This window comes from Amblyraja radiata, chromosome 37 (assembly GCF_010909765.2).
Source record: "Amblyraja radiata isolate CabotCenter1 chromosome 37, sAmbRad1.1.pri, whole genome shotgun sequence".
Taxonomy (NCBI): domain Eukaryota; kingdom Metazoa; phylum Chordata; class Chondrichthyes; order Rajiformes; family Rajidae; genus Amblyraja; species Amblyraja radiata.
The window spans coordinates 6,937,960-6,949,990 of NC_045992.1; the positions used below are offsets into that span (position 1 = coordinate 6,937,960).

At 44.4% G+C, this 12,031-nt stretch overlaps 1 protein-coding gene across 2 annotated transcripts in view; it reads right to left on the bottom strand.

Moving 5' to 3' along the window:
• The window catches only part of cdh23 (cadherin related 23), a 556,325-nt gene that overhangs the window by 120,999 nt on the left and 423,295 nt on the right, over positions 1–12,031 (bottom strand). For both annotated transcript variants that reach the window (XM_033012745.1, XM_033012744.1), the window contains one exon: positions 10,722–10,949. In XM_033012745.1, coding sequence (XP_032868636.1) covers positions 10,722–10,949 — 228 coding nt within the window. The remainder of the gene's footprint in view (positions 1–10,721; positions 10,950–12,031) is intronic.

The following is a 12,031-nucleotide window of genomic DNA, read 5'->3' on the forward strand; positions in this document are numbered from 1 at the left end:
TGTAAGAATTAATTTGTACACAGCAAGCCGCCACAAACAGCAGATAGGACATCTGCATCTAAATCTCTATTCACCAAAAGTCCACACCAGAAACCTCTGCTCAATGATTTATCCCAGTGTGGTTGTCTTTTGGATGAGATGTCAAAATAAGGCTCTGTCTTTCTCATCAAGAAGCATGATCACAGTGAATGGCGGTGCTGGCTCGTAGGGCCGAATGGCCTACTCCTGCACCTATTGTCAATTGTCATTATTCGAAGAGCAATCTTTCACACGTGCAGGCCTATATTTATCCCTCATCTATCCAGACTTTTCTTCTTTGCTATTTACAGGAGCACAAATTATCTCGTGTGTTTCATACAGACATCATTGGAATTGATGTGGTTTGGAAAATCCAGTGCAGGTTAATGTTACTATATTGATGCTATTTCTCCATTGAATGTTTAAATATCCTGGATGCTATTCCAGGAAGTATTCCCATGGTAGCTTGACCAATATTCCTCTTTCAACCACAAGCACTTAGTCTGTCCATGGAGGTATTTGATGGGAATCGAGTGCACTGGTTGCTTATTTGTTGATATATACTCTTTCTTTAGAACTGTTTGTATATAAATAAGAGACATTGTATATAACTGTGGATCTGTCTCTCCTGAGGATAAGGGCAACCTTTCTACCTGTTCCGTGAATTCCAAGTTAAGGGCCTGTCCCACTTTCCCCGAGTTACTCACGAACTCTCCCGAGTTTTCCCCTTGATTCGAACTCGGGGAATGTCGGTAGCGAACTCTAAGGAGCCCGATGGAGTCCGTAGATGTTTTGTAGCGGCTCGTAATGCCAGCCGTTGGAACTCGGGGCATCAGGTAAGTCGGGACGTTTTTTCAACATGTTAAAAAATGTCCACGAGTTAAAATAAATAGCACCAAGTACCTACGAATGTCTATTATCGTAATTCTCCCAGTTCGAATCAAGGGGAAAACTCGGGAGAGTTCGTGAGTAACTTGGGAGAGTGGGACAGGGCCTTTATAGATGGTGCATTTACTTGTCAAAGCCTTGCACCAATGCAAAGAGACCCCATGTTGCCAATGGTGGTCAAACTTCATGTCAAGACAGAGCGAAAAGCTCGGCATTGTGGAGAGGAGACGTAATAGAAGAAACAAATACCTTCAAACTCACCCCACCCCACCTGGGCTAAGTGTTCGGCTGGCAACCAGAAGGTAGCCGGTTCGAATCCCGCTTGGAGTGCATACTGTCGTTGTGTCCTTGGGCAAGACACTTCACCCACCTTTGCCTGTGAGTGAATATGTGTGAATGTGTGTGAGTGATTGGTGGTGGTCGGAGGGGCCGTAGGCACAGATTGGCAGCCACGCTTCCGTCAGTCTGCCCCAGGGCAGCTGTGGCTACAGAAGTAGCTTACCACCACCGAGTGTGATTGAGGAGTGAATGAATAATGCGATGTAAAGCGCCTTGAGTATTAGAAAGGCGCTATATAAATCCCATCCATTATTATTATTATTCTTTCTGGACTGAAATCATTCTCATTTGAAAAATAAACACATCTTTCAGGGAAATTGGAAATCAAATCTTCTCCATGGGCAAACTGTTCTACTACCAAAAGATGTCATTAATGCATTTCAACAGAAGTTGGGTCTGACCAGTGTTGGATGGGTGCCTTACATGAACACACATACGTGATTGCTATTTGGTGTGGTGTGTGGGGACTGGCACCCCCGCCACCCCTACTCGCAAGTTTCATGTTGATACGAGAGAAAGACCCGACAATAAAGGACAAGTTCAAATGGCTGAGGATATGTTGTTCACAGAGTGTGCAATTATCAGATCCTCTTGTGGTCATTCTTCCTGGAATGAGTGCCCAGTCTCTCCGAATTATAGACACAGAGTGCTGGACTAACTCTGCGGGTCAAGCAGCATCTCTGGAGAACATGGATGGGTGACGGTTCAGGTTCCAACCCTAAATGTCAAGCAGTCTGAAGAAGGATTCCGACCCAAAACTTCACCCATCCTTTTTCTCCAGAGATGCTGCTTGACCTGCTGAGTTACTCCAGTACTCTGAAACGTCAACTACCCATGTTCTCCAGAGATGCTGCCTGACCCGCTGAGTTACTCCAGCACTTTGACTCTATCTTCAGTATATACCATCATCTGCATTTTCTTCCTACACTCTCAGAATTATATCCCATCTCTTTAATGTACAATTACAAATATCAAATCTCCTTGGAAGCAATGCGTGGATCATATTTTTATGTAACAAAATGTATAAAATATTTGTTAACCATGTTTGTTAATTATTCAAAATATATGTAAATTTCTTTGAAAGAGACTTCTTTGTAATACTTCTTAGAAGTTTAAGGTTGTAACATTTTTATATCAAAAATTAGCTTTCTATGAATTGAACGAATCTAACAAATAAAAGTTCCTGTGCTAAATTCGTAGAAATACTCAACTCTGTTCTTGCGCACTTCAATAACTTAACTAAAGATGGGGAAATATGTCTTGACTTAGTGGTGGGATAAATATTTGCCAATCAAAGCCCCCTCATCTGTATCCACCTATCACTTGCCCGGTTTTGTCCCGCCTCCATATGTCTGAAGAAGGGTCCCGGCCCAAAATATCCCCTTGCTCCGGTTTCCTCCCACAATCCAAAGACGTGCTGTTCGTAGGTTAACTGTAAATTGTCCCTAGTGTGTAGGATGCGAAAGTGGGTTAACATGAAATTAGTGTGTATGGGTGATTGATGGTCAGCGCGGACTCAGTGGGCCGAAGGGTCTGTTTCCACACTGTATTTCTAAACTAAATGATGATACGATATGAACATTGGGATGAGCCTGGATCAAAACTTTATAAAGGTTCAGCAAAGTCTCTCAACCTGTTCTGCCGCTTCCAAATTATTCCAAATACATCCAGTGCAACATTTCCGTTACTCTCACCAGACAGATTCTGTCTTTAAGCGCTCTGCAACATCCTCTCTCTACTGTGTTTCAATACCTTGGCTGATCACTGTGCTGCCACCCTTTCATTCTTTGCAAAACAATTTCTATGCATGAGCATTTAATCCCCAGTCCTGCTACTTTCTAAACCACATCTCTGTTATCACTGTAACAACATATTCCCTATCACCAATCTTACTTACTAAACTCTGCACATACACATTCACATGCATGCATGAGAAATCAAATTCAGCATTGACAGTGAGCTGCATCTCGGTCTGCTGCAGTTCTTGTGGTAAGGGAACACCTCTATAGTGGTTTTGACCCAGCAACAGCAATGTGTGTCCAACTTAGATATCTGTGTCTGCTGTTCCTCCCCTTCAGTTCAGCAGAGGTTGTGGGTTTGGGGAGTGGTGTTAAAGAAGCATTGTCAAGTTGTTCAGAGGCATCTCCTGGGTGCTACAGACGGCACCTGCTGCGTGCTGGTGGTGGACGGAGGCAGCGTTGAGGGTGGAGAATGGAGTACCAGTCTAGCAGGGTGTGTTGCTCTGAATGGTGCAAAGCTTACGGCCCATTTATGAAGAAAGGCAAGTATGGAGATTGACCATCAAGCTCCTGTTGGGTCGACCTCCAGTTTAAATTCCATTTGGAATATTTTGGAGGACCAAGAACCAAGAACAGCAGAAGGCTTTGTGCAGCCAAGACATGAGAGACCAGACCCTGGTCCCTTTGACTCAATGTGTAAAAGTATCTCATTCCATTGAAATTTCACTTGCAAATGTTATGCACCATTAAAATCCAAAATCCTCTCTTAACATAAAGCAGCTCGTATCTTTCTGCACGAGTTGAACCCAATTAAACAAAACATTTAGGACATTAACAGAAAGGAAATTCAGGCACCGGAAAGTTCAACTGAATTTGCTAAACATAGCTACCATGCTAAAAGCAAGAGACTCATGGTGCACAAACCTGTGTCCCTCGTTACATTGAGGTTTCCTGTTCTTAATTTTCTATACAAGTCAGGTAATGTGGTGCAGAATAACACAAATACATTCTTAAGAGTTGACAACCATCTGAAATGAACCGTAAGCTCACATCTACGTTTTGTAAAAAACTACACTCACTGTCCAACTGGTTAGCAGAGCAATCAACTCACCACATGAAAGTGGCGTGAACATAAAGGAGTTGTAAAGGGGACAGATATATTTACATTGCTGCTGGTTGTACCTGTGCCATGCAGAGATGGGTCCTGATTGCTCACCTATCTTCAAAGAAGCAGCATATGAACCACTTTTGAGTTACTTGTGACCAACCTGTTACTATCAGGGAGGCTGGTGAAAAATAAAAACTCAATGGGATTATTCACAGTTTACAAAAGCATGGGCGTTACACTAAACCTTATTAAAACACTGCTTGGATGGTAGCTGGAATAGTTTGGTTTAATTTAGTTTAGTTTATAGTCACGTGCACAGAGGTACAGTGAACAGCTTTTGTTGCGTGCTAACCAGTCAGCGGAAAGACTTTACATGATATCCCTTGATTCCGCTAGCCCCTAGAGCTCTATCTAACTCTCTTTTTAAATTCATCCAGTGAATTGGCCTCTACTGCCTTCTGTGGTAGAGAATTCCACAAATTCACATCTCTCTGGGTGAAAACGTTTTTGAGGAGGAACATGATAGGGGAGTCCAGAACCAGGGGTCACAGTCTAAAAATAAAGGGGAGGCCTTTTAAAACTGAGATGAGAAAAAACTCTCTCATCCAGAGTGTTGAGAATTTGTGGAATTCTCTGCCACAGAAGGTAGTAGATGTCTGTTTCATGCCTCAGGATGGTTAAGCCTTGGTCACATCGTGAATCTTTTCCTCTGTCCGTAGTCAGCATTTGTTTCAGGAGTCTGCAGATGACGTTGAGAAGCAAGGAACCACAGGTGTTGGTTTATAAAGAATGGTTCAATGTGCTGGAGTAACTCAGAGGGTCAGGCAGCATCACCATAAGTGATAAGTGCAGAATTAGGCCATTTGGCCCATCAAGTCTACTGCGCCATTCAATCATGGCTGATCTATCTCTCCCTCTCAACCCCATTCTCCTGCCTTCTCACCATAACCCCTGCCACCCATACTAATCAAGAATCAATCAACCTCTGCCTTAAAAATATCCACTGACTCGGCCTCCACAGCCTTCTGTGGCATCTCTGGAGAACATGGATAGGCGACGGTTTGGGATCAGTGGAACTAACCGAGTGTAACTAGTGCCTCACTTGGCACCTTTGTCTGGCAGAGTACACGGTTCTAATTATTCAGAACTCTGTATATAATTAATTAACGAGAGGTTAAAAAAGATTTGATCACATTAAAAGCTGGGATAATCACAGCAGTTAAATCTAATCAAGAAATTTCCTTTCATCTTCCATTAGCCTGTGCTCCAGTTCCTGTCTCAAATGATCCAACATTAACAACTGTTTGTTTTCTGCATTGATTGACTTTCCTTAGATTAGCTACTTGACACAACGAAGATTAACCACATAAGTGCTGAAAGCAAAGAGCGCAACAGATAATGGAGCATTCGTGAGGCAGCTTTCATCAAATGACCACCATTAGCAATTCTAATACAAATACAATTCTACGACTAGGTCTAAAATGCATCCTCCCTATTCGATTTTTGATCACAATTTGGTGCCCATTGTTAGCTGTGACTTTGCTGAATGTGATCCCTCCAGCTGAAGGTGAGAGGATGGGTCACAGAAGAGCAATTGCATCTGGAGAACAGTCCTGACCCGAAACATCGCCTGTCCATTCCCTCCACAGATGCTGGCAGACCCGCTGAGTACCTTTGTGTTTTGCTCAAGACTCCAGCAACTGCATTTCAATGGTGCTTTGCCACATGTGCTAATGCACAGTGGAATTCTTTCCTTACGTAGAGTTCAGTAAAGCATTGCCAAACCCAAGCACAATCCCCGATTAGCAAAGTGTCCAGTAATGGTCCACTTGCCCTGCATGAAGAGGCGCCATGTTTTGGCGCCATGTTCGAAGTCCAGTCTGCTCTAGGTTTTATGAGCGGTGCCCGATCCAGGCGAGCTCCAGGCTGCTGCAGGGCCTCCAGCCAGCCTGTCTTAGACGTGTGTCTCGTCCCTCTCCTCGCCTGTCCACCTTGGTGCTCCTGACGTGCCTCCCGCAGCCGACCTTGAAGGAATGATAGGCCTGACCTCCGTCCCTCTCCTACCTGCCTTGCTCCATCCTGCCCGATCAGATCTTTGGGGGCGAGCAAGGGGGGGCCGGCTCAGCAGCTTCCCCACTGCAGGCGCGGCCCACCGGGTCTTTGTGCGTCCGGCTGTGGGTTTTGTGGGGGGGGGGGGGGGGGGGGGGGGAGAGCAGGAGCCGGCTCGGTGGCCTTCCCCCTTTCAGCAGCGTCACCAAGAAAATTGCTTCAGCAGGTTGAGGAAGAAAATTACCACCATCTCCACAGAGTTGTTAGGATAGCAATCTATTGCTATGGTTGGTTAAGAGCTTTATTATCCAGGAAATAAGTGGGTGAGTTAGATGAGCTAGTCATTTCCAATTACAAATGGGTTATAAATTCTGGTCCCGATGTGTGTTACTTTAAAAAAAAATGTTCCTTAATATTCTTTTAAACTCTTTCCTCCCCTCGTCGTCTATTTCTGTTCTTGCTCTTTACTCCTGCCCAAGTTGCCACCGCTCGCTCGCTCCATCGCTCTGCGTCCCGTTTCCTTCCCCACTCTTTAATGGGTTGAGGAGATGATCTTCCCTGCCTGACCCTCGAGATGCAGCATCGCTACACGGTTATCGGATCAGCGCAAGAGCAAAAACCCCCCAAAAAAACGAGACGTCAAAGAAATCAGATCAATTCTGTTTGCCGTCAGACATGTTTATCCAGTTAATCTGTCTCAACGTCTGGGTCAATGCATGCCGTCAAACATCATGCAGCAGTCCCATCAGGTTGACTCCAGCATGCAAAAGGCACTTGGATAGAGCTGATGATAGGGAAGTTTTGCAGTGAAATATAAATCTTTTGATGATTGCCAAGCTGCGGAAACATCTGCAATTGCTTTGCATTGACCAACACTGCACCTGCTATTGCATAACAAACTAAATTTGTCATGGCACTGATATAGCAGAGAGACCAGTCAGCAAGCACTCTATATCCTGATAGCTCCTTACACACTGTGACTCGCTTTTTAGTTCTCTCGCTTTGAATCAGAAGCCAGTGTGTTCTTGTTCTTGTTGTAATCCAGTGATGTGGGCATATAAATCTCTGCTGCCATTTCCAAAGCAGTACCAAAGGGCAGCTGGATTGTTGGCAGTCATGTTTAGTTTAGAAACACAGCGTGGTCCGCACCAACCAATGATCACCCGTACACTAGTTCTACCCTACACCCGAGGGACAATTAACAGAGGACAATTAACCAACAATGACGTTGGAATGTGGGACGAAACCGGAGCAACCAGAGAAAACCCACATGGTCACATGGAGAACGTACAAACTCCAAACAGACAGCGCCAGTCAGAATTGTCTCTGGCACTGTAGGGCAGCAACTCAACCGCTGCGCCACTGTGCCATCTTTCTAATGGGATGACAATTTGAGATGCCTTTTTTTTAGTAAACCAGCATCTGCCGTTCCATGCATCTGCAGGGAGAATTACTGGCTAATGTAAATGACAGTAAAGTTAACTAGCTTACAGTGGCCAGCACATCAGGTAGGCGATGTGTTAATTGGCATGTGGGAGAAGAGATTGTTGCAAAAATGGGTGAGAATGTGGTTCTGATGGGATTATTCTGAGATGCAGACTTGATGGGCTGAATGTCCTTCTTTGTCATGGGGTAAAGATATTAGGGAAATAAAATGTTGGTCAGGGAGATCAAAATGACTGGATTGCTGGCTGGTTATTAAGTTTACTGAAGGCCACATAGCAGAAGAGTGCGCGAGGCAGGGCTGGAAACTGGAAGTATCCCGAGCTAATTCTATAATAATAATAATACATTTTATTTATGGGCTCCTTCCAAGAGTCTCAAGGACACCTTACAAAAATTTAGCAGGTAGAGGAAAAACATGTAAGGGGAATTAAATAAATAGTAGAGACATGACTAGTACACAAAGTAAAGACAGAATTCAATACAAAACACAATATGAGGCAATTAATGCACAGATGAAAAGGGAGGGGGACGTGGGGCTAAGGAGAGGTAATTCTGCTACCACCATCATCTATGGCAACAACTGATTGTCGCCGGAAGCTCATGTCCTTTTCAGGACGGACGATGACAGCGATGTCAACATTTGAAACATGGAAGATGGGCACGAAAGAAGAAGAGTTTACTGAACAGATTAAAAAACATTCTGCAGCCAATGTACCATTAAAAGTTCCTGATATCATCTCCCACTCGTCCCCTCACCCCCATCCCCATCCCACTCTGAACCCTCTGAAAAATCTTCACACGTGAGATATTAAAACATTCTGATGATTTTTCTTCAATATACTCCACTGCCATCAGTCCAGTAAAGTGCTTCTGCAGCAGCATGAGGTCACTTGTGGCAAATCACCGACCTTATTTACATGCATAGAACATATGCAGCAACTGCAATGACTGGGGACTGAGGAGATTCAAGACAGCAAGCCCATGCTGTGCAGGCAGTGACTGAGAACACAACATTAGACTGGATAATTAAACATCTGGCCAGAGTAGATCACGGAAAAACATTATTCACGGTGTACACAGGAATGAAAGCATTGCTGATTAAGTTACTGGACCAGCTACCAGAGTTCTGCTCTACAATTTCCTAATCCCAGTGTATTAGCTGGGGAATTTCAATTCAAATACTGTAAGTAAATACATCTAAAAATTTGAACAAATGATAGATTGAGCAAGGTTGACCATGAAATACTGGGGTCTCATAACAAACAAAACTATCTGGTTCATTCATGTCTTTCGAGCAAGGAAATCTGATGTTCTTGCTCAGTCAGGAAGTGATTTAATCCCCGTAAATGTGCAGCGGTTCAGGAAAAGTCCGGCACGGACAATAAATGCCTAAACATCAACATTGGCAGTGACATCCATGCAAGTGAACAAATTAGAAATAGATAAAGAGTTGTGAAAACAATTTCTCATCTCTTTCACCATGACTGACTGGTCAGTGCAAAGCCAATTTGTCTGGAATGAACTAACAGTTATAAAGCAGCACAGATCTCATATTTAAGGGCTCAGGAGCCATGGCAAGCTTTCCAAATTGGTTAACTTCTGAATCAAATGTATCAGTTGTGACAAGAAAATTCACCGGAGATCATTTTGATTATGGTACTGCTGTACCAGAAATTATTTTATTTCCAACTATTCATGGGTCTCCATTTAAATTGATGCAACTAACAAATGGGAAATATGTAAAATGCATAGAGCAACCAAAATCAATCAGTGTTATTCCCTTGTCAACCGGGAGAGAGCATGAAATGCTCCATCATATGCACACATATAAAAACCGTATTATTTCAGGGGATTTGGCAACCCCATTTTAGAGGTGGTGAACTCTCAGCTCAACTGGTTTAGTTTAGAGATTAACGGTGGAAACAGGCCCTTCAGCCCGCCGAGTTCGTGCAGACCCACGACACTAGTTCTATCCAACACACTGACCGGGGACAATTTACAGAAACTAATTGCCCGGCGGCACAGTGGCGCAGCGGTAGAGTTGCTGCCTTACAGTGCCAGAGACCCAGGTTCAATCCTGACTATGGGTGCTGTCTGTGCAGAGTTTGCATGTTCTCCCTGTGACTGCGTGGGTTTTCTCCGGTTGCTCCTGTTTCCTCCCACATTCCAAAGAAGTGCGGGTTTTGTAGGTTAATTAGCTTCTGTAAACTGCCCCTAGAGTGTAAGATAGAACGAGTGTACGGGGTAATTGTTGGTCGGCACAGACTCGGTGGGCCGAAGGGCCTGTTTCCACACTGTATCTCTAAACTAAAAAGCTGAACCAAACCTACAAGCCTCTGGTGTAGATTTCACCTCTCAACACAGTTACAAATCACTGGGACTGGCGTCAAACTTGCGCTTCTGTATACTGTCACAGCGTACTACTGCTGTACACTTGTACTGGCGCTGGGATGCTGATCTCATATGTATCTATGTGCTTATGTGTACAGTGATACTTGTACGGAACTGTATACACAAATGAATTTCACTGGACCTCGGTACAAGTGACAAATAAAGTATTGTACCAGTAAAGCACCAAAACCAAATCATCCTGCCTTGAAAATAGGTCGGCATTTTCTTCATTGTCACTAGACTCAAAGTCAAAACCCACGAACACCGTAGAATATCTTTACCAGATGGGCAGCTACAGGTCACGGCAACAGCTTACCATCACCACCACCATCACCACCATAAGGATCCTTGTGGGGTGGCCTTGTCAGAAGATCAAATCAGAGCTTCGTGAATTACAAACGTCATTATGCTGGACGGTACATTAATCAACACATATTGGAGAGGGACTCAGGCCAGGTGAGCTCGATCTGTGTTCTAATGGGCCTGTCCCACTTAACCGACTGCCAGGGACTAGTTTTAATGGAATTCACCTACGACACCTACCTGGCGACAACAGCACCTATGACAACCTACGACAACACCTACGTCAACCTACAACAGCAAAAATTGTCCCCACTGTCGCTGAAAAATTTCAACATGTTGAAAATGTTGTGGCAGTCACCCAAAAAATCACCTAAGTGGGACTGGCCCATAACTTTCCTCCAATGGATGTCCACTGGGGTAAATTAAAGCGGAACACTTACCGAGAGTGAAGGGGTGCCGTCATCCTCCACCGTTACGGTTAGCCGGTAAAAACTCTGTCTCTCCCGGTCCGGCGGAGACGGGCGGGTAACAACGTCCCCTGTCAGACGGTCGATTCGGAAGGTGAGATCCTTGTTACCCTGGGTGATGTAATAGTAGAGCACAGCGTTGGAGCCGGAGTCCATGTCTATGGCTTGAACCCTGGTGACTGGCGTACCTCCACCGACATTCTGAAACAGTGCAGATAACCTGTTACATGGAGCTTGTGGATGGAGCCTCAGCAACACCCTGCTCAATGTTAGTGACCAAACATCCGGGGACGCGCCTGGTCTTGGAAAGGAGAAGAGTGTGGACTTCCCAGAGCTAAGATGACTGAATTACAAGGGAAGTGCTTTAGGCTTGGCCATGGATTTGGAAAGTTCAGGTGATTTAATTGTTTGAAATTGGACAAATACTTTAAAGAATACGCTGGGGAAGTTATTTCTTCCAGTGAGGAACTCCACAAAAATATCACAGGCAGAATTCAGCCATTCACCAGAAAAAGGTGCATGGAATTTTCTCTCTCTTGATACGGGGGTGCACGACCAAATTGAAGGTTTTACCCTTGAGACTAACACTTTTTGAATAAGTAGGGTTATTATTAAGATCTGAATCAAAAGGTGTGTGTGTGTGCACGTGTGTTTCGGAAACGTCACCCATTCCTTCTCGCCAGAGGTGCTGCCTGTCCCGCTGAGTTACTCCAGCATTTTGTGTCCATCTTCAGTGTAAAGCAGCATCAGCAGTTCCTTCCTACACAATATCCAATGTGCACAGCCAAGCTTACACCATCCTCTTGACTCCTTCTCTGCAGCAAGTCCTAGACCTTTCTTCCCCTTTAATTCTTGAAGGCATTGACCTTTGGACATTTTACTCTGTTAAGTATATTATTTAAATGCTCTGATTTAACATTTTTACCCCTTGGCCTGTAAATCCCTGCCCCGATTTCTCCTTAACTTTCTGTGCTGTGAAATGCCCTCTCCCATACACTCCAATTTCTGATTCTATTTGCTTCTCCATCCTTGGCTAGATAGAGCTCTTAAAGATAGCGGAGTCAAGGGATATGGGGAGAAGGCAGGAACGGGGTACTAATTGTGGATGATCAGCCATGATCGTAGAGAATGGTGGTGCTGGCTCGAAGGGCCGAATGGCCTACTCCTGCTCCTGTTGTCTCTTTATAGAACATAGAGCAATACAGCACAAAAACAGGACCCTCAGCCCACAGTGTGTCTGCCTAACACGATGCCAACTGTAATACACCAGCACAGAATCCATT